A 23,726-nucleotide genomic window follows, 5' to 3' on the forward strand; every position below is an offset into this window, starting at 1 on the left:
CAAGCACTTCAGCTGAGAGTCAATCCAATTACCTGGCCTTCTTCCCCTGTAGGTGAGTGAGATGCAAAGGAGTTGGCCATATAAGTGGCTTTTTTAGGCCACAGCCTCTTTGTTATTGTGTCTTATTCTCCAAGGAAAGTCTTTGGGCATAAATCACTACCACATTCGTCTTTTTATGTCATCCAAGAAAAGCAAAATAGACAGATGGTGTGAATTCCCACACATTTGTTCATAACTCAGGAGGTTTGCATTTCTGTAGTAATTACAATTTGCATTTCTGTCCCTTCATGGTCTCTGGCAAGTTCCTCTACATCGGATCCTCGGTATCCTGCAACTTAAGTAGCATTAAAAGCAAGGAAGTAACTGAGTACAGTGGTGTGCACCTGTAATCCCAGTGGTTTGGTAGGCTGAGGCAGGAGGATCACAAGTTTAAAGCCAGACTCAGCAACTTAGTGAGGCCCTAAGCAACTTAGTGAGACCCTGCCTCAAAATAAAAATATTTTTAAAAAAGAGCTGGAGATGTGGCTGGTTGGTTAAGCGTCTCTAGGTTCAATCACTGGTACCAAAAAAAAAAAAAATCAGGTAAGCAATGAGAATCTGCCAGTATTCACACAGTAACACACACACACACACACACACACACAGCACAAGTCCACTCCTGTTAAAGTCACCAACTTTAGTCACTCATTTTTTTCTAGGACTGAGGAGCTTCCCCAGACAAGGGATTTTCAGTGCCAAATCTGGGAAAGTTTTGGGGACACTGGGACTAGATTGCCCTGACTCAGCAAAGGCATTTTGGTTCTAATTTAGGAAGCACAACAGAGCACGGGGACCCTTCTCACTCCGAGTGCAGTTCTGCTCATCCTGGCCATTCTCACAGTCCTTGAAGCCATCACAGACCAGAGGGCCGTGCTGCCTGGAGGAGCTGGTGTTGCAGGCAGGTTTAACAGGCACTGGAATGAGAAAAGACACAAGGCTTATGAGCCTGGGACATCATCTGCCTTCTCCCATGACCAGGAGTGCCCTTCTACAGGGACAAAATATTAAGATGACAAACTAGAGAGTGATTTTTCCTCAACAGCAGCACCTTCATGAGGAAAAGCTGATGTTTAAACTTTGGAGCAAATCCTAGCACTTGAGTTTGTCAGATCTGATTTTTGCAATTGTGTAGATGTGTTGAACTCTGATGGTTTGTTTATTTAATTACAATTAAATGCATCTGAAGTAATCTATTTTCAGAAAAATGAATATTGGAAGCTGTTATCTAAATTGAACTTGTCTCCCCTCCTAATGGAAGTGGAAGTGTACTGAGATTATCTTATTCATATCTGTACCCCAGGCCCCTGATCACATAGGAGGAGTTCAATGAGGTTTTGTTGAATGAATTCATGAATGTGAGATCTTAGAGAAAAAATAGACTTGTGGTCTGTGTGTAAGGAAAATCTTCTTAAGATGATTTTTATCCTTAGAGATCAATTTCCTCAATTAGGAAATGCAGAAAAAAATCTGAAAATAGGAAAAAAATATTTTCCCTTTTTGGAATATTTTCTTTAGATCGAAGGCAGGCATGGTATATTAGCAAGCACTTTCAGAAATTGTGGTTCCTTAGACATTTCTGACTATAGACCACACATCTCCCCTTGAGTTGTGGAAGAAGCCCTGCTGGGAAAAGTCATTCCTTTTAATCGGGCTTCTGTTTGATTGTATGTTTAAGGGACGGGGCACCAGTTATGTATCAAATACTTTTTTAAACATATTATTGATTCTAAAAAGAAAGAATATAAAGGCAACCTCAAGAATGAATAGCTTTTAGAAGACACAGGAAATAAAGAAAAGGTAAACCTAAGGATCTGTATGGAGAACGTCGAGGGGGGCATTGGAGAGTTAGGGTGGTTGGAGTATGGGGATCCCTATTTGGATCGGGGAGAGCCTAGGAAGGTCTATCAGGATTGGCATTGGAGGGTTTGCCTGTCTTTGCCAATGGAATTATTATGGGACAGATTACCCTCCCTTAGTTATTACCAATGTAATATCAATAGAAACTGTGTAGGTTAAAGACAACAACAACAAAAAAACTATCATTCATAAACAAACCCTGTGCTCCATAAAGAGGAATTCTGAGTTTAGTTTTTTGCAGATTCTGAGCTGCTCTCAAGATAAAAGATCTGTGACTTCAAACAGGATTGTTGTATGAAGAAGAAGAAGAAGATGGAGAAGGAGAAGGAGAAGGAGATGGAGAAGAAGAAGAAGTTGTTTGAGAGTTTTAGGTAACCCTAAATTCTACCTAAAATTAAACTGAATAAATGATTCCAGAAAAATAGATTTGGAAGAGATTCTGAATAATTTTGTTTTGAAATCTTTCAGAAGAGTTTTCATGATTTTTTGGTAGTAGTTTAGTCTCTACTGCTGAAATTATGTTTACTGGATTTATTGAACCAGTTTCCTCTAATGCACTTTCACAGAAAATGTTGTTTTCTAAGATTTTAAGGTTAACCTTGAAAATGTATTGTCTAAATGTAGAATAAAAATCCTAATAATTTACCTTTCCATATACCATAACAGACATTCAAATATTTTTGGAGTCATTTTTATATACTAAGAATTATGTAATTTGTTTTATAAAAATTCAGAATGTATCAGGTGCTATTAACTGTCAAGTACCAGTGGAAAATAACGTGTTTTTTTTTTTTTTAATAATGTACAAAACAAACAAACAAAAAACAATTGTGGTGAATTAAGCTATTAATCACAGATCTTTACTCCCTGTGGTCATATTAATGCAAATCCATCCTTGCCATGACCCCAAAATGTGCAGAGGAAATTCCCTGAGCCTTGACTTTGATCTCAGCTATGTGACCAGATTTGAGCCATGAACGATGATACTAGTGATGGGGTGCCAATCCCAAGGCCAAGCCTTCAGAGAAACTATATGTTTCTGCTTGCTCCTTCTTTGCTTTTGTCACTATCAATGCTATCCATGGCTCAATGAAAGAAAGAGTCAGAAAGAATAGACCTGATCCTGACCTGTGAAGAACCAAGCTCAGGATGACCCAGTGCTTGAAGCAAAGCCACCCAACTGAGCTCAGCCTAGATCAGGCATATCCAAGACAACATATGGGTATATGATGAGGAATACATGATGGGGGCTGGGGATGTGGCTCAGTGGTAGAATCTTGCCCAGCTTGCATGAGGCCCTGGATTTGATCCCCAACACTGTAAAATGGGGGGGCAAAAAGAAAAAGAAAACAACAGAAAAGAAGAAGGAGGAGGAGGTGAAGGAAAAAAAAGAAGGAGGAGGACAAGGAATGACTGTTTTAAGTCACTGAGTTTGGGCATAGTTTGTTAGGTAGTGATAGATAACACTATCTACACTACAAAGACTGTAGGTGGACACTAGCAGCAACAATGGCCCTGACAAGCTACGTCTAAGAAAGTCATATTCAAAGCCTGAATACCCACCACAGAAAAGTTCATCACTTTCATCAAAGCAGTCATTTACTCCATCACAGCGCTGGGCCTGAGGGACACACAAACCAGAGGAGCATCTAAAAGATCCAACAGGACAAGCTATAAGCAATAAAAAAAAAGAAAGAAAGAAAAAAGAAAATGTCATGTGGGTCCCGAAAAATGCCCAAACCACATTAGCAAAGAAACATGAAGCTTTAAGTGATTAGGGATTTGACAAGGTAGCAGGAGTAATTATATAATATGTCCATCTAAATAAGGATGTGGGTAATGACAAGCTAAAAAGCAGAACCCAAGTGAACAAAAAAAAGAAAATTAATTAAACAGGAGGTCTGAGTAACCACTGCATCCAAGTCACCTTCAAAATCAAACCTCGGGCTGGGGAGATAGCTCAGTCTTTTTCCTTGCATGCAAAAAGGCCTGGGTTCAATCTCCAGCACCACAAAACAAAACAAAACAAAACAAAAAAAACCCTTTGCCTTGACTCAGCTCCACAGCATTAATACAGACTTGAAGCATGGGAAAGCTGGAAGACATATTAGAGGCCAGCATTCTTAATGTGCAGACTTTAGACTTTCTGGGGGATTATAAATGGGATGCTGCTTTCTCCAAATTGTCTGTGATCAAAAGCATTATTCTGCCTCTTTAATTGCATTTTCAGGTGATCTCTGTTCCAAAATACAAGAGTAACCACTGATCTACTCAAGTTGACCTAGAGAGATTAGTGCCAGGCCTCAAAGCCAAGACTCCTGCCTCCTACTTCACTATCCACTATTCTTTCCTTTTCAATCAGGCTGCTCATCAAAGATCCACTCCCTCTGTTGGCTTAAATCACATCCTAAGCTAATATATGAATATTGCTGAAATAATAAATCCTTCCTCCCTTGTGTAAAAGAACAGTGGGAGAGTGTATTATAGGTCCACCTATGTCTCAATGGCATGTGGTGGAGCGGGTGAGTCAGGGGGAATAGTCATGGTTTGAAAAGACAGTTAGAAATGAAATGACTGGCTCTTCTTGAGACCCTGCTGGAGATTGTAGTATTCTGAGCATAATATTCCAAATGCAAAAGCAGGATATTGGGGATTGTCAGAGAACAACAAGGTCTAAGTTCCTTTCGCTTATGTCATATCTTCATAAGTTCCTCAAAGAATAACTTTTATACTTCCCCATTTTAAATGGGTCTAGAATTTCTTGAACATGTCCTTATCTACACTCCAGCTCCAATACTTCTCTCGAATGTTTTCTTTTCTATTAGCCACTTCCTGATCACTGTTCCAGCAGTTCTACCTTCTGAGTGCTGTTATTTGAATCCTTTCAATCAAACAGCTACCCTTGTGCACCATAGACCAAACTGAATCAAAACTGCTGGTCTCAGATCCTCTATATGTTGATATGAACACAAAAATCAGAAAAATAACAAGCCAAAAAAGGACTTGTCCTATATTTCAGGAATAATGTAAGAAGTTATATTTCAGCTATGAATCAGTAATGTCAAAAATATTAAATGATTTCTCTACAACTTAAAATAAAGGCAGTAAAATATAATTTATGTGTGTATATATATGTATATATACATATAATTTGTTTTTTAAAATACATATATAAAAGGAAATAACAAAAAGAAGCTATACTCATTCCTGAAATATTTGAGGTTATAAGTTATAAAGCTTATAATAAGTGGGAGAGTGTATTATAGGTCCACCTATGTCTCAATGGCATGTGGTGGAGCGGGTGAGTCAGGGGGAATAGTGACCATACAATAACTTTTTCCCCCTTTTTTTATTTGGGTACTGGGGATTGAACCCAGGGGTACTTACCCACTGAGCCACATCCAGCCCTTTTTTTTTGAGACAGGGTCTCACTGAGCTCCTTAGGACCTCTCTGATTACTGAAGCTGGACTTGAACTTATAATCCTCCTGCCTTAGCCTCGTAAGTTGCTGGAATCACAGGCACGTGCCACCATGCCCACAGCTCACCATGTGATGACTTATTGAGGTTTTCTAAGGATCTTGTTGATAACCAGGCTTACGTTGACTGATGTTGTAACTGCCGTATTCTACCAACAGTGGCTTGTCCGAAAGCCTTGAACTGCACTGGAACTGAATGTGAACCAGAGGGCTGGGCACTCGGAAAATCGTGTGGTGATCCATGTAGGTGCCACAGTACCTGAGGAGGCAGGAGTTGGAGAGGACACACAGCTTGAGGTTTCATCAACTGCCTTCCTGTTGACAGTAAATTCATCTGTACTGTGGTCATTTGGATTTTGTAAGCAGAAATGCACTAATGGTAGCATCGAATCCATCCTATGCTATGTGGCCACAATCTAGTAACTTCTCCCCAATTTTATCTTCTGCTAAATAGAGCAGTAAGAGTACTACCAATCTGTTCCTTTCCTCACCAACACTCACAAACAAACTATGGATTTAATTCTTCTAGGCCCATCTCCTTTCAGTGAAAAACAAAAATAAAGCATGAAACAAGAAGGTCTTGCCCACAGACCTCTGGACAGAGCAGAGTAGAATCTCTGAGTTCAGGCTGAAAATATGCAATGAACTTCATCAACACTTGAAGCAAACGACTATGTTATTTCCATCTAAATCAAAATATGATATGCACCTCTGGGTTTGTCCTTGGTAGAATTTCCAAGAAGTAATGTCTCTACACAATATTTCTCTCACTTGATTTTTTTCTTACCTCTCATTACTTAATGCCACCAGGGTTCCCAAAATTCTTTTGGGAAAACATCCCTCTGGTTAGTAATTCTTGCTGCATGAGCTCTGTGAGCAATGGAGTAGGAGCATTATTATACAGAAGGCCTGTGAGAAGTCCACTGCCCTGTTTGGGCAAGGCTTTTTCCAGTGTGAAACCTCTAAGGGTCTCCATGGGAGACAGGGAGCAGCCTCAAGATTTGGAGGTGGCACTGTCCCCTGGAACTTGTGAATGCCAATCACTCTAGGCCCTCAAATCACTCGGGAACCTCGAAAGCCCTTTGAATCAGACACTGGCATTCTAAAGCACAGATAATCTGTGATTTTAGGGAGGAAAGCATTCTCATGTCATTCAGGAAGAGCCTCTTGCAGTTGGCTGAAGTTCAGGAACTGATGGACTGATAAGCCAGTTCCTGTTACATAAGGAAGAGATAGCAGGTGTAGTGGCCACCTGGTCAAGTAGGAGCCAGGTCTGAGAGGTTCCTGAAAGCCAAGCCAAGCTTTGGGGACCAGAATCTACTCTAATTGATCATCTTGAGATTGGCACACTCTAAATGTCTAAAGACATGATGTGTTTTGTGTGTGTTCTCCACTAACATCTAGGGTTTTCTTCCAAAGATGAGTCCTACTCAGGCATCTTAAAAGGGAATTAAGATGAAGGATGTTGGCCTCCATATTTGGGCTAGAGCTTAAAGGGAGATCCTATGCAATGGATCATGATGAAGGTTTAGAGACTTAGAGCTCAAAAAGTGAGAGATTGGAGAAACCCAACAAGAGTCAATTTATGTATCCAGACATATAACAAGTCAGGAACAGACATAAGTGAAATAATTTGTTGAAGTTCAAAAACAAGTAAGTAGAACCAGGATTTGAACACAGTTGGCCTGAGGTTATACTCTGACACTTTCTAGAACATCCAGTGGCCTTCTCCTTGGGCTTTGCTCTGCTTTTCCTCTCTAATGGCATCCAACTTGTAGGGTGACCACTATTTCTTTGAGGTTAGGTTCTCTGAACTATTTGAGGAAATCCTTAGTCTTTCCCCATTCCTTATAGCTCTTTCCACCTTTCTCTTTACAGCCCCAATTCCCTTAGGCTAACTTCTCAGCAAGGGGTCTCATTAGTTCAATTAGAGCCTTCCCTTTCCAGTGAGAAGAAAGGATAAGGAAAGGGCTGGCATTTTAAATCCTGAGGGTACAACTAACATGAAATGAATCTGATAGGATTTCAGCCAGCCTACAGACTACAGGAAGAACTGGCCTTTCAGGAGAAGCATTGGGGCAGAGTGCTTTCCTGGTATTGCTTGGGAGAAGACCCTGCTCCTACCTGCAGTCACACATCCTGGACTGTTTCTGCTGTGACTTGGGAGAAAAAAAAATAATAATATTTCTTATTCAAAGCACAGTTTAGTCACAGGTTTATCATACAAAATATGTGTAAAGATTTCTATATTTATTAAGCACCAAAAAGCAGTACCTGTGAAGCCTTGGGGCACATTCTATAGTGCTTATTCATTAATATAATTTCCAAAGAAATCTCGTTATTTATATTAACATAAATCATATTTTTGGTCTGTTGTATGCAGTATGTCCTTGAATGCTTGCTCAAACACAAACCCTTATTGAGAATTATCATCTTATTTACAAACTGAAAATCAAAGATGGTAATTTGCCCTACTTAATATAGCTACTAAATGACAGGGCTGGAATTTGAAGCCAGGTCTCCTGTCTTCTACAGAACAAACCCTTGATTCAGTTACACTCCCAAAAAGAATACTGGCTACATTTTAAGAATGGATACAAGAACAATTTTTAATCTACTAAGGCCTACTCCTCTGAAGACAGGATAGATGACTATTTCACAGTTTGTCTAAAGGAAATGAAAGAAGGTTATTAAGGAAAGGCACTTAGGGAAGGTTTCATTTATGAAATAATAATGAGCAAAAAAATAGCAGGCAAAGCCTTCAACCTCACAGGATGCTTCTCTGAAAAGTGAAATGAGAAGCCTTTCTACTGCCAAAGCAGGGTGTCCTGTATTTTGAATGCTAATTCAATTAAATGGCTATTAAATACCTATTATAGTTTCAGAAGCAAATAAACAACACTAACAAGCAAGGAATAAATCAGAGTGAGAGTAAGGAGCCAGGCATGTACCTCAGGGAGAGCATATGCTTAGCTTGCACAGGCCCTGGGTTCAATCACCAGCCCAAGGGAAGGGGACAGTGACAGTGGCGTCTACTAGGTTGGTTCAGGAAGCCAAACCACCTACATTTCTCTGAGATTTTTTTCTGGTTAGCCTCAACCCATTTGCTAGCCTTCAGACCATGCCAGGTCAATCAGGCCTCTACGAACAAAAGGAATTGGCTAACTTTTGTACCACCAGAACCCCTATTTATTATTTTCCCCAGTAGCTCTAGAATTTGAATATTTTATCTGCCAAATACTTTTGTAAAGCACTATACACATGGAAAATCCACAGAGTGGAGGTGAGGCAGAAGCCATATCTTTAGATCAACTTTGCCCTGAATCCTGATTCAGTCACTCAGGAGTGAGAGTCCTTGTGCAAGTTTCTTGATTTCTCTGTCTCTCAGTTGCCCTCTGTCAACAGTAAAGTGGAAACTCTTTAAAGACAGACAAACCCTCTCTAGGACAGAGGCCACCAAGGATTCATCAGATTCCTCACATACGAAAATCACTTACATGTGCTCGTTGATTTCCCACCATCCATGCTCGCAGCCTTTCATACTCTTCTTGGTGATTGAATAGTTATGGAATCTCAGGGCTATGCCGAGAGTTGACAGAGGGGTCTGTGAAAAACAACATCAAGTCAAAAAATGCTTTAGGCAAAGGACGAAATCTCAGGCTAACATTTCCTTGCTGGCTCGGTACTTATTGTTTCAGGGGTGTTCTATTCCTGTGCCCTGTGGCCCCTGGTGTGGTACACCAGCTCCCCTGAACAACCAGGATGGGAAGAAGTGCAGGTGGAGAACAAAGAGGATAGCCACCAGGTGCTCAAGACTCAGCTTCTGGGCCCATGAGGTGGGACACCATAGGCAGTGTCTCTGGGTTTCAGCCTGCTCCAGTTGGATGAGCTTAATTTTGCAGACATTCACCAGTTACTGAGTTTAAAGAATGTCCTCTGTTGATGAAAACAATGATGTGGCTTATTTAAAGTTTCATTCAGATCCTGTAGATAAAAGAGAGATGAATCAGCTTCCTCTTCATATTACCTGGGTATTCCTAAAGACTGTCACTGAATCATCTGGGTATTTTCTGAAAAGGTCAAGGGAGCCAGCAGCCTGCTTGTGAGCAAACATGCACATACTGTGCCACGACACAACTGGCCTTTTTATTGTACTGTGTGGTGTACATCCACCTTATGTCTGATATGCCAACGTTTTAGTTTTCACTTTCACTTTGACCCAGGAATTATGGAAGAGAGGATTTTTATATTTCTAGAGAGTTGAATTTTGGCTTACTCATTTTCAAGTTTTCTAATTCCATCTTAATTAGAAGAAAGATTTTGGTTTATACTGTTTTTTAAATTTTTTTAAATTTCTTAAGGATTTGATTGTGATCAAATTATGAATGTTCCGTGGTCCCTCTGCTTATTTTTATTTCCAAACTCACTGGTATGACTTAATAGCCTTCCTGGCCCTGTTTACTGTTGTACACTATGTCTGAATCATGCAAGGAAAGTGAATTAAAATCTCTTACTTAAGCCTTGCCCACTTCTCTTTGTCTTTCCTATTCTTCTTGGCTTGTGTGTATTAATGCTATATCATTCACTGCATAAATAATCATCATAATTAGATTTTGTGGATCACCTTTTTATCTTATAAGTTGCCCTTCTCCTTACTTGCAAACCAGGAAATGTTGTGGCCCTGGTTTCAGTGTTGCCAGGTACTGAGAATGAAAACTGTTTTCTTTTTACTTATGCATACCTGGTACAATCTTGCCCATCCTTTCTGATCAGCTTTTTTGAGTCATTTTTTTTATCTTTTGAAAATGACGAAGTTAAGTTTTTAGGTAGTACTTTGCAATTCAATCCTACTGTCTTTTTCTTTACCCATTGACATTTATTACCATGACAGAGTTTTTAGTCATGCCATTATTTTGTGTTGCTCTTTCATGTGTGTGTATGCATGTCTGTGCATGTGCATGTGTGTCTCTTTGTTTCTGAAGTACATTTAAATGCAGGAAGCCGCCCTTCACCTCCCACATTTGAGAGGGAGTGAATCAGGCACTTTGTTGATCTCAATTGAACACCACAACGACTCTGTTAGGCAAAGAAGGTTGATTTCCATTTTAAAGAAAAAGAAAAAATAAATAAACCGACATAACTAATCAAAGATAAGTAATTTTCCCAAGGTGAGAAAAAGCAGACCAGAGATCCAAACTAGCCCAGCATTCTTTGAGGGTCACTCTATTCACAGTCTCTCAAGCTCTAGGAAACCAATGTGGGGGACACACAAGGAATAGGACTGTCTCATGTTCACCAAAAGCCCAGGGCTCATGAGAACACAACTCAAATTTTTTTCCAGCCTTATCATTTGTTTGTTTATTCACACACATAAAAATGCAAATTGACAGGTAATAAGCATTTTAAGTAACAGGTATAGTATCTGCATATAACCTAGCCAAATCCTCCAATGTACTTTAAATCATCTCCAGATTACTTATAATATCTAATACTATGTAAACACTATATAAATAACTATTATACTATTCTATAATAGTAGAGAATAATGACAAAGATAAAGTCTGTCCATGGTCAATAAAGATGTGGATTCTCTCTGCCGTTGGTTGAATCCACAGATCTGAACCCAGACATGGCTGCTCACCGTGTATATGACTAGTTTGTTGTTTACCTATCTTCCCTAACTGAAAGGTAGTTTCCATAAGAGCAGAACTTTTTAAAAATTTTTTATCCAGTTTCATAGGTCCTCAAAGTTTAAAGTAGCCTGAGAACTTGACCCAGAGAAGTCATTCAATAATATATTGACAAATGCAAACCACATATATTTACCACTTACATCTAATTGCTGTGCTATATAATAATGATTTTATATACACTGACTGAGCAAAGGTAACAAAACTTTGCCCTGTCTCCATGATACTACAAAAATAAAAAAGAAAAATAGTTTTTTTTTTTAAGATTTAAAAAATATTGTGGGGGTGGGGGGAAGAAATGCCCCACCTAGCACAAGAGGGGAGTTATATATACTTCATATAAATTTGCTGTTTGTTTTGCTTACACAAGTGAACTATATATTGCCTAATCTAATTTTTTATTTTTATTAATTACTATTCTGATGAAGTAATTAATAATTGCTCCACAATCTCTGTTGTAATAAAATAATTGTTTGATCCTACAAGCAGGTCTGGACATTTTTAATGAAAATGAAAACAAAATAAATTGGAAAAATAGCCCACATTTGTTAATAGTATGTACTTTGTATAAAAAGTGGGCTGAAATTACAGGAAAATTTAGTTTTCTAGATAATATATTTCAGTGCAGTTAAATTTTATAAAATTAAGTGATATTATTCTGTAATTTAAAAAGAAAATAAAGGAAATGAAATTCTACTAAAAATAGGATAGGGATATTTTTCTAATATACAGGCAAACTAGGATACCTGAAATTTCCAGGTACACTTGCATTTTGGAGGATAGTAGCTCGGGTAGTATGGACTTGAAATTTTCCCTTCAAAGCCAGTGGTTTCTCTGACCAACACTGTGTTTTCACACTCTGAAAAAGATGTCCACACACAGTGATTTGCAGCTGTGAGGCAATGGGAAAACATACTACATTAATTTATCTAATTACAAATGCACAATTCTTTGATTAAAACTATGGTATATATTTTTTTAATTTTTTATTGTGGGTTGTTCAAAACATTACAAATTTCTTGACATATCATATTCCACACTTTGATTCAAGTGGGTTATGAACTCCCATCTTCACCCCATACACAGATTGCAGAATCACATCAGTTACACATCCATTGATTTACATATTGCCATACTAGTGTCTGTTGTGCTCCGCTGCCTTTCCCATCCTCCCCCCTCCCCCCTCCCCACCTCTCCCCTCCCCTCCCCTCCTCTCTCTCTACCCCCTCTACTGTATAACCCTGAGGGTCTCCTTCCATTACCATGCAATTTCCCTTCTCTCTCCCTTTCCCTCCCACCTCTCATCCCTGTTAAATGTTAATCTTCTTCTCCTGCTCTTTGTCCCTACTCTGATCTTAGTTACTCTCCTTATATCAAAGAAGACATTTGGCATTTGTTTTTTAGGGATTGGCTAGCTTCACTTAGCATAATCTGCTCTAATGCCATCCATTTCCCTGTAAATTCTATGATTTTGTCATTTTTTAATGCAGAGTAATACTCCATTGTGTATAAATGCCACATTTTTTTTATCCATTCGTCTATTGAAGGGCATCTAGGTTGGTTCCACAGTCTTGCTATTGTGAACTGTGCTGCTATGAACATCGATGTAGCAGTGTCCCTGTAGCATGCTCTTTTTAGGTCTTTAGGGAATAGACCAAGAAGGGGAATAGCTGGGTCAAATGGTGGCTCCATTCCCAGCTTTCCAAGGAATCTCCATACTGCTTTCCAAATTGGCTGCACCAATCTGCAGTCCCACCAGCAATGTACAAGTGTACCCTTTTCCCCACATCCTCGCCAGCACTTGTTGTTGTTTGACTTCATAATGGCTGCCAATCTTACTGGAGTGAGATGGTATCTTAGGGTGGTTTTGATTTGCATTTCTCTGACAGCTAGAGATGTTGAGCATTGTTTCATGTACTTGTTGATTGACTGTATGTCCTCCTCTGAGAAGTGTCTGTTCAGGTCCTTGGCCCATTTGTTGATTGGGTTGTTTGTTCTCTTATTGTCTAATTTTTTGAGTTCTTTGTATACTCTGGATATTAGGGCTCTATCTGAAGTGTGAGGAGTAAAGATTTGTTCCCAGGGTGTAGGCTCCCTATTTACCTCTCTTATTCTTTTGCTGAGAAAAAACTTTTTAGTTTGAGTAAGTCCCATTTGTTGATTCTAGTTATTAACTTTTGTGCTATGGGTGTCCTATTGAGGAATTTGGAGCCCGACCCCACCGACTGTAGATCGTAGCCAACTTTTTCTTCTATCAGACGGCACGTCTCTGATTTGATATCAAGCTCCTTGATCCATTTTGAATTCACTTTTGTGCATGGCGAGAGAAAGGGATTCAGTTTCATTTTGTTGCATATGGATTTCCAGTTTTCCCAGCACCATTTGTTGAAGATGCTATCCTTCCTCCATTGCATGCTTTTAGCCCCTTTATCAAATATAAGATAGTTGTAGTTTTGTGGATTGGTTTCTGTGTCCTCTATTCTGTACCATTGGTCCACCCGCCTGTTTTGGTACCAGTACCATGCTGTTTTTGTTACTATTGCTCTGTAGTATAGTTTGAAGTCTGGTATCGCTATACCGCTTGATTCCCACTTCCTGCTTAGCATTGTTTTTGCTATTCTGGGTCTTTTATATTTCCATATGAATTTCATGATTGCTTTCTCTATTTCTACAAGAAATGCCGTTGGGATTTTGATTGGCATTGCATTAAACCTATAGAGAACTTTTGGTAATATCGCCATTTTGATGATGTTAGTTCTGCCTATCCATGAACAGGGTATATTTTTCCATCTTCTAAGATCTTCTTCTATTTCTCTCTTTAGGGTTCTGTAGTTTTCATTGTATAAGTCTTTCACCTCTTTTGTTAGGTTGATTCCCAAGTATTTTATTTTTTTTGAAGATATTTTGAATGGAGTGGTTGTCCTCATTTCCATTTCAGAGGATTTGTCGCTGATATACAGGAATGCCTTTGATTTATGCGTGTTGATTTTATATCCTGCCACTTTGCTGAATTCATTTATTAGCTCTAATAGTTTCTTTGTAGAGCCTTTTGGGTCTGCTAGGTATAGAATCATATCATCTGCAAATAGTGATAATTTAAGTTCTTCTTTTCCTATTTTTATGCCTTTAATTTCTTTCGTCTGTCTAATTGCTCTGGCCAGTGTTTCGAGAACTATGTTGAACAGAAGTGGAGAGAGAGGGCATCCCTCTCTTGTTCCAGATTTTAGAGGGAATGCCTTCAGTTTTTCTCCATTCAGAATGATGCTAGCCTGAGGCTTGGCATAGATTGCTTTTACAATATTGAGGTATGTTCCTGTTATCCCTAGTTTTTCTAGAGTTTTGAACATAAAGGGATGCTGTACTTTGTCGAATGCTTTTTCTGCATCTATCGAGATGATCATATGGTTCTTATTTTTAAGTCTATTGATGTGGTGAATAACATTTATTGATTTCCGTATATTGAACCAGCCTTGCATCCCATGGATGAATCCTACTTGATCATGGTGCACAATTTTTTTTGATATGTTTTTGTATCCGATTCGCCAGAATTTTATTGAGGATTTTTGCATCTAGGTTCATTAGAGATATTGGTCTGTAGTTTTCTTTCTTTGAAGTGTCTTTGTCTGGTTTAGGTATCAGGGTGATGTTGGCCTCATAGAATGAATTTGGAAGTTCTCCCTCCTTTTCTATTTCCTGAAGTAGCTTGAAAAGTATTGGTATTAGTTCTTCATTAAAGGTTTTGTAAAATTCTGCTGTATACCCATCCGGTCCTGGGCTTTTCTTAGTTGGTAGTCTTTTGATGGTTTCTTCTATTTCCTCAATTGATATTGGTCTGTTTAGGTTTTCTATATCCTCCTGACTCAATCTGGGCAGATCATATGACTTAAGAAATTTATCGATGCCTTCACTATCTTCTAATTTATTGGAGTATAAGGATTCAACATAGTTTTTGATTATCTTCTGTATTTCTGAAGTGTCTGTTGTGATATTGCCTTTTTCATCCCGTATGCTAGTAATTTGAGTTCTCTCTCTTCTTCTCTTCGCTAGCATCGCTAAGGGTCAGTCGATTTTGTTTATTTTTTCAAAGAACCAACTTTTAGTTTTGTCAATTTTTTCAATTGTTTCTTTTGTTTCAATTTCATTAATTTCAGCTCTGATTTTAATTATTTCTTGCCTTCTACTTCTTTTGCTGTTGCTTTGCTCTTCTTTTTCAAGGATTTTGAGATGAAGTATGAGATCATTTATTTGTTGGTTTTTTCTTTTTTTAAGGAATGAACTCCAAGCAATGAATTTTCCTCTTAGAACTGCTTTCAATGTGTCCCATAGATTCCGATATGTTGTGTCTGTGTTTTCATTTACCTCTAAGAATTTTTTAATTTCCTCCTTGATATCTTCTATAACCCATTGATCATTCAGTAACCTATTGTTCATTCTCCAAGTGATGTATGCTTTTTCCTTCCTTCTTTTATCGTTGATTTTCAGTTTCATTCCATTATGATCAGATAAAATGCATGGTATTATCTCTATTCCTTTATATTGTCTAAGAGTTGCCCTGTGACATAATATATGATCTATTTTTGAGAAGGATCCATGTGCTGCTGAGAAAAAAGTGTAACTGCTTGATGTTGGGTGGTATACTCTATATATGTCAATTAGGTCTAGGTTATTAATAGTGTTATTGAGTTCTATAGTTTCCTTATTCAACTTTTGTTTGGAAGATCTGTCCAGTGGCGAGAGAGGTGTGTTGAAGTCTCCCATGATTATGGTATGGTGGTCTATTAGACTCTTGAACTTGAGAAGAGTTTGTTTGACGAACATAGCTGCACCATTGTTTGGGGCATAAATATTTATGATTGTTATGTCTTGTTGGTGTATGGTTCCCTTAAGCAGTATGTAGTGTCCCTCTTTATCCCTTTTGATTAACTTTGGCTTGAAATCTATTTTATTTGATATGAGTATGGACACGCCTGCTTGTTTCCGAAGTCCATATGAGTGATATGATTTTTCCCAACATTTCACCTTCAGCCTATGTATGTCTTTTCCTATCAAATGCGTCTCCTGTAGGCAGCATATTGTTGGGTCTTGTTTTGTGATCCATTCTGCTAGCCTGTGTCTCTTAATTGGTGAGTTTAAGCCATTAACATTTAGGGTTATTATTGAGATATGTGTTGTTCTTCCAGCCATATTTGTTTATTTATGTTACTAAACATGGTTTGTTTTCCTCTTTGATTATTTTCCCCCCCTTTACTGTCCTACCTCCCACTGTTGGTTTTCATTGTTATTTTCCATTTCCTCTTCCTGTAATGCTTTGGCGAGGATGTTTTGAAGAGATGGTTTTCTGGCTGTGAATTCTTTAAACTTTTGTTTATCGTGGAAGGTTTTAATTTCATCTTCCATCCTGAAGCTTAATTTCGCTGGATACACAATTCTTGGTTGGAACCCATTTTCTTTCAGTGTTTGAAATATGTTATTCCAGGATCTTCTAGCTTTCAGAGTCTGTGTTGAAAGATCAGCTGTTATCCTGATTGGCTTACCCCTAAATGTAATCTGCTTCCTTTCTCTTGTAGCTTTTAAAATTCTCTCCTTATTCTGTATGTTGGGCATCTTCATTATAATGTGTCTAGGTGTGGATCTCTTATGATTTTGCACATTCGGCATCCTGTAGGCTTCTAGGATTTGGGATTCTGTCTCATTCTTCAAGTCTGGGAAGTTTTCTCGTATTATTTCATTGAATAGACTGCTCATTCCTTTGGTTTGGAGCTCTGTCCCTTCCTGTATCCCAATGACTCTTAAGTTTGGTCTCTTAATGTTATCCCATATTTCTTGGATGTTCTGCTCATGGTTTCTTAACAGTCTTGCTGAGCTGTCTATGTTCTTTTCCAGTTGAAATACTTTGTCTTCATTGTCTGATGTTCTATCTTCTAAGTGTTCTACTCTGCTGGTAGTATTCTCCATTGAGTTTTTAAGTTGGTTTATTGCTTCCTGCATTTCTAGGATTTCTGTTTGTTTGTTTTTTATAACCTCTATCTCCCTGTATAGTTGATCCTTTGCTTCCTGGATTTGTTTGCGTAATTCATTGTCGAAGTGATCTTTCATTGTCTGATTTTGCTGTTTAATGTCTTCCTTGATACTCCAGATCATCTGAAGCATGTATATCCTGAATTCTTTATCTGACATTCCATCTGCTGCAGCTGTTACCTCTTCTAAAGTTGCGTTGACCTGCATTGCTTGTGGTCCTTTCTTTCCTTGTCTTTTCATACTGCTTGCGTATCTTTCCTGCAGGCGCGGGCGGCGGCTCTGCTCTCTCCTTATTCCAATTGGGGTGTCGTGGCTACCACACCGGCAGGTCACTGGGCCTGTTCTGGGCGCTGGTGGCGGCTCTGTTCTGCCCCTACTCCAATTGGGGTGACGAATGTACCACGCCGGCAGGCCACCGGGCCTGATCCGCCAGTCGGTTGCAGGTTTGCCTACCCTGCAGGCGCGGGCGGCGGCTCTACTCTGCCCCTACTCCAAATGGGGTGACGTGTCTGTCGTACCAGCAGGCCACTGGGCCTGTCCCGCTGGTTGGTCGCAGATCTGCCCACCTTTCGGGCACGGGTGGAGGCTCTGCTCTGCCTCTACTCCAATTGGGGTGTCGTGACTACCCCGCCTGCAGGACGCTGGGCCTGTTCCTGGCACGGGTGGCGACTCTGCTCTGCCCCTACTCCAATTAGGGTGGTGTGTGTACCACGCCGGCAGGCTCCTGGGCCTGATCCGCCGGTCTGTTGCAGGTCTGCCTACCTTGGAGGCGCGGGCGGCGGATCTGCCCTGCCCCTCCTACCACGCCTGCGGATCCCTGGGCCTGATCTGCAGGTTGGTCACAGGTCTGCTCACCCTGCGGGCATGGGTGGCGGTTCCGCTCCGCCCCCACTCCAATTGGCGTCACGTGACCACCACACCGGCAGGGCCTGATCCGGGCGTGGGAGAAGGATCTGCTCTGCCCCTACTCCAGTTGGGGTGACGTGTGTACCACACTGGCAGGCCACTGGGCCTGACCCGCCAGGCTCTCACAGGTCTGTTTACCTTGCAAGCGCGAACGGCGGCTCTGCCCTGCCCCTCCTACCACGCCCATGTACCACTGGGTCGCGGGTCTGCCCACCTTGCGGGTGCGGGTGGCGGCTCCCCTCCGCCACCTCTCCAATTGGGGTCACGCGGTCACCACGCTGGCGAGCCGCTGGGCCTGCTCCGGGCGCTGGGGGCGGCCCGGCTCCTCCCCTCTGGCTCGACGACAAATTGAGGAGACTCGGGTGTCTGTGCCTCACCCCCCCTACCAGGAGACCAACTGTTTCTGTCACCGCTGGTATTGATGAAGTTCTCTCCTCCGCCGCTTTCTGATGACATCAGATCTCTGCCATGTTGGTATCCTATGCGAATGGCAGCATTTCGTTCCCCTTGCCGGGCAACCAAAGCAACGGGTGAGTCCGGACCGGCCCTCAGCAGGACCCGGACCGAGAAGCAGTTTCCTCGGGTTCCTAGCCCCGGGCCAGGGAAGTTCCAGGAGCCGGAACTCGGCCGCTCCGTGCTCAGTGTAAGCTCCTATAAGTGTAGGCTCCAAGAAGCAGTCCCCGCGGGCTCAGTTCCTGGAGCCGGAATTCGGCTGCTTAGTGCTTGGTGTATGCTCTGATAGGAGCAGGGTCCAAGAAGCAGCCTCCGCAGGCTCCGCAGCCCTGGGCCAGGGCGGTTCCGGGACGGTTCCGGGAGCCGCAACTCGGCCGCCCCACGCTCGGTGTTCGCTCCAATAAGATCAGGTTCTAAGAAGCACCCAGGCACTGAACCCTAGCAATCTGTCTGCAAGCCGCAGGCGAATTGCAGCCTGAAATTACCTGTTCTATGGCTGAATGAGCTGCGGTCAGTCGAAAACAGGGATGGTGACGTCAGCTTTCCAACATGGTGGCTGCTGGCCTCCTCTGTGGTCTGACCGGTGTGGAGAACCGAGATGGACCGCTTCCTTCCCCCGTCTCGAACCCAGAATTCAGCCCTGAGTACGGTGCTTGCACGGCTGGCAGAAACTGCAGCGCTGTATCCCTGCGTCGCTATCTCCTCGTTTCCCAGCGTGCGCTGCAGACTCTAGCGGAGGGGCGGTTTGCTGAATAAGCAGTGTTACCCTCCGTGCGACAAACCTCTCGCGTTTGAGTCCCCGTAGCCGATCCTCGTGCGATGGAAATCCTTCCTCCAGGTTCCGGAGCACCCCACTATTGCTGGAAATTCCTAACAAGATATCCTTTAGCCGTCCTGACTTGTCATACTCCCACACAGTGAAGCAGCACACGGGGGCAATTCACTCCCCTCGCCGCCATCTTCCTTCCCCCAAAACCATATATATTGTATGGTATATTTTTTGAACTTTTTTTTTTTTTAAAGAAATAGCACCCCACAGATTTAGTTAAAATACTTGTTGTCAAATTCCAAATTCCATGTTGGTTGCCAAATCCTACATTTTGACTACAGATCTGTAGGCTGCTATTACTTTCTTTAAGAACATACTTCTGGAATTGGAGGTAGCAGCAGCACCAGCAGCTGCAGCAGCTATCCCTCCTAAGAAAACCAGAGTTTCATTCCACACTCGGGCTTTTTCCAAGCTCTTAATGGTAATACTTTCAACATCTTTCCTTTGCTATTTCAGCCATAGAGGAGGTGATTGCTTCCTGAGTGTGTTACCTCTATGATATCTTTCAGTTTTCTTGTGTCCTTTTTTTGAGTTGCCTAATTAACACCTTAATGCTAAGCTGACAGATCACTCTGTCCTCTTCTGACTGGGCCCCAGTTCAGGGTTCCTGACTAATTCAACCAGCATTATAACAGCCTCAGGAAGGATAAGACAGCATCATAACAAATGTTCCCAAAAGCAACTTTTTTTTTTTTAATTAGAAAACACTTACTTTGTTCTGGAATGACCTCAAAATATGCCCGGATTCCTGATAGCCTCCGTATATAAGGAGACTTCAGGGTCACCAACATGAGATTGTTTGTAGAAACAAATGACATCAGTGTTTTTGTGGGTTCACAAATTCTGAAACCAGATAACAAAACAAAAACACATGAATAGCAGGCTATTGGAAGTGTGGGACTCCACCCAACAGTAACTGCACACATTTCCAGAGTCATTCACAAGGTTTTTGTGAATTAGTCCACCAGGCGGGTCTTCATTAACCAGTGGCCACAGGACACTACAGATGGAACCAAGCTGAAAAAGATACAGAAATGTTTGTCTACAAACTACTACCAAAGAACTCTCCTAGATGGCCCTCCCTGAGCTGTCCTTGAGAACAACTTAGTATAGAGGCCATATATATAATGGCTATGGTCATGGGCTCTGCCCCAGGGAAAATGGATTCAAAACAGCTCCATCAACTAGCTGGATGAAAGATGCCAGGAAATCAAGCAACTAGACCCATGTGTGTACCATTTTTCCTTCCATGAAATAGTAGTAGCAATAATAATAGTATATTCCCCATAGCACTGTGCTGAGGAGTGGAAGAGATAACAACCAAAAATATTTGGAAGGTGAAAAGAAACTAACAATGATTGAGGAATGAGAACCAGTGGCAAACTTATTCTTGCATAGAGTTTGAACTTCTAGTGCAAACATTCATTACCAAATATAAATACTAATACATACATAAAGCACTGTGACATATATTTTTTAAAATAATGATAATCATGTACCCAGTGAGTAATGAATAATAATTTGTTAATAAAGCTTGTCATTATTAGTCTTTCAAATATTAAGTACCCTTAAGCAGGTATCTACTATTAAGTGAAAAATATTAGGATACGGGTAAGTACATGGATATATAATTATAAACATATATTAACTAAAGGATTTATGCTAAAATGTAACAGAAATTTGATCTGGGTAATGAGATCATGGAGTACTTGATATTATTTTCTCTGATCTCATTTTTCTACAATGAAGATCTGGAATAAGAAAAAAATTTATTTAGCTATGTAATCATAGAATATTTATTGTCATACTTGACTGAAACAATAGACTTCACTGTTATTATAATAAAAATAAAATTAAACAAATATCTTATATTTTAGATATTGACTGAAGTTCTTGCTGTACTGATTTTGAGAGTCTCGTGTGCTACAAGTAAAAAACATTGAGTCTGATAGACTCTAGCAAGGATACTACTAAAGTATCAGGAATACTAAACAGATAGTCTTTGACTTCATGAGTCTTCACAAAAATATTCTTTGTAAAATTTCCAGGGGAGCCCATAGAAACCAAGATTGTGGAAACTCTTTTTGGCTGCCAACAAGAGTACCTGCATTAAAGAGGCGGGGGTGAGAGGGAGAGGAAGGGAGGAGTTGGAGGGAGAGAGAGAGAGGGATAGAGACAGCCTGCGTGATACCTGTACAAGATGGTGCTCCGAATTGGCAAGAGAGAGTCATAAATGGTCAGGGAGTCGGTGACACAGTTGTCAGCTTCGAGTTGGATAGACTCAATCGAGAGACGAATCAGACAGCCCACTATGGCCACCAGTTTGAAATGACACATGAGCCTCCCTGAGGTGGCAGAAATCTCCAGAGGGTAGCGGAGAGACAGATGATCTGCATACAAGTCCTGAGAGCAGCCTTTGTCTGTGGAGACAGTACTTTCCTTCTTTCTTTTCCTTTTCTGTCTTTCTCTCTTTCTTTCTTTTCGCTTGTTTTTTTAGGAATGACTTTTCTAGAAATCTTTATAGAAGAGCAGAGAGCAAAAGAGGTCATGTGGAGGACATCTGCTGTCCTTATCAGCAGAGTCCACTCTCCTCTCTTCTGGTAACACCACCCAGATTTTGCTCTGAGAAACTGTCTCTGCATTGCCTGTACAGTTTGGTTGGGGTTAAACTCACCCCTAGCTCCAGAGATGGGTACGTGACCCAGACTGGCCAATCAAAGAAATTGCTTCAGGAATGGGCATGTCAGCCAATCTAGATAATGAGCTTCAACCCCAGGACTTCTTGCAGGAACTGCAAGAAAATAAGTGTGAAGGAATTTTCCACCACCATTGAGAAAATGATAAATTATAAGCTTGATCTACTGGTGATCTCATTTTTGCTACTACAATGAAGAACATGCTTATTAAAGAAGCCTCCACAGAGGAAGGCAGAGATGGAGTCCTGGTGTTTTATTGTAATCGGGACCAAACCATGCCTAAAGTCAATATATTCCACATTTGTCCCAGTTACGTAAGCCAGTCAAGTTACTTTTCTGTTTAATCCAGTTGAAATATACTTCTGTCACTTGCAATTTAAAAAGTACTAACAAACACCATCATTTGAAAAGGAAAATTATGGTCAAAAAAGATACTAATCCGGGGGGCAAGGGGATACCACATGAAAAAATTTACCAGATCCTATGGTTGAAGAATAATCTGACCGAAGCCCAGCTGCATTGAAAAAGAGAATAGAAAGAGACTATTAGTCCCAGAACTTTGTTTTACTAGAATTTTGTTCAGGAAAATTTATTTTCAGTACTTCTTGATAACATTCAAGCCCATTTAGGATTGTGCTTGAAAATAATCTAGTAGGGGATGGATAAATTGTAAATACGTATTTTAGATTAAATAGGGTAGCCAAGAACTGATAGTTGTTGAAGCTAAGGATGTATGAGAATTCATTTTTCTATTCTCTTTACTTCTGTATATTTGGACTAATTTAGTATAAGTCTTAAACATTTTTTAAAGGTAAGAAAGCAACCAAATAATAATTAATCTTATGACTGAAATAGTAAATGCAGTGCAGAATTATCCACTAGAGATTTTTTTATGTAACAAACTTTTCATTTATCAGCCACTTATCATATGCCTAGCATACATATATTTGTATATGTGTGTATACATATGTGTGTGTGTGTGTGTGTGTGTGTGTGTATGAAGTATACTTTGGAAACTCAATTGCTATATGTTTTGTTCCCAGTTCTATTGTTGAATTGTTGTACTATACATAATATTTGGCAACTTCTTTAACCAACATAGCTCTGATGCCTTTGGCTAATCCTGTGCCACTGGGATTGTGGAAGAGACTACTTCATTACATCTCTGGCTATGATAATAGTCCTAAGGAATGCTATGGGAAGCAATGCTTAAACACAAATTACCCAACAATCACCATTTAGTACCACAGAGTCCATGTCCACAGCCAGCCCCTGCAAGCTCCCCACAGAAGTTCGGTTTATAATGCTCGTCTGGATGGAGTCCTTCAAGATGGCTGCCACACAGTCCTCACAGAAGATGTGGCCCTTGGCATGTGGCATGACAAACACAACCCAAAAGTGGACAAGGAGGCCACCTTTGTTGTTGCTGCTACAGGGGAAAAAGAGAGATGTTCAAGGATATCTCTTAGGAAGTAGACTTTCTTAGGAAAGAGACCCAACTGACAGATTCAAAGACAATAAGCACATCCTTCAACTGAACCTAACTCCCTTCTTTAGGTAGTCATTGGCTCCTATTATGGGGATTAGAAAGAGAAAGCATCACATTATGTATTCTAATTATTATGTTAGAATTCAAATCTAGAACCATTACTATACTATTTCCGTGGATATGAATCAGTATTTGCTGTCATTAAAAATAACAGTTTTAACATGTTTGGTACCTGGCCACGTTTGATACAGTGCCAAATCGGCTTTATCTC

At 40.4% G+C, this 23,726-nt stretch overlaps 1 protein-coding gene across 1 annotated transcript in view; it reads right to left on the bottom strand.

Annotated features, from left to right (window-relative positions):
- Nucleotides 1-23,726, bottom strand: part of Tmprss7 (transmembrane serine protease 7) — a 35,525-nt gene that overhangs the window by 8,795 nt on the left and 3,004 nt on the right. The window contains exons 3-11 of the mRNA XM_046425258.2: nt 23,202-23,395; nt 22,442-22,480; nt 21,462-21,690; nt 19,983-20,113; nt 11,811-11,923; nt 8,872-8,978; nt 5,497-5,633; nt 3,460-3,567; nt 843-953 (exon numbers count right to left, since the gene is read on the bottom strand). Coding sequence (XP_046281214.2) covers nt 843-953; nt 3,460-3,567; nt 5,497-5,633; nt 8,872-8,978; nt 11,811-11,923; nt 19,983-20,113; nt 21,462-21,690; nt 22,442-22,480; nt 23,202-23,395 — 1,169 coding nt within the window. The remainder of the gene's footprint in view (nt 1-842; nt 954-3,459; nt 3,568-5,496; nt 5,634-8,871; nt 8,979-11,810; nt 11,924-19,982; nt 20,114-21,461; nt 21,691-22,441; nt 22,481-23,201; nt 23,396-23,726) is intronic.

Source organism: Marmota monax, unplaced genomic scaffold (assembly GCF_021218885.2).
Source record: "Marmota monax isolate L192 unplaced genomic scaffold, Marmota_monax_Labrador192_F-V1.1 WCK01_AAM20220418_F8-fsc00119, whole genome shotgun sequence".
NCBI classification, from domain to species: domain Eukaryota; kingdom Metazoa; phylum Chordata; class Mammalia; order Rodentia; family Sciuridae; genus Marmota; species Marmota monax.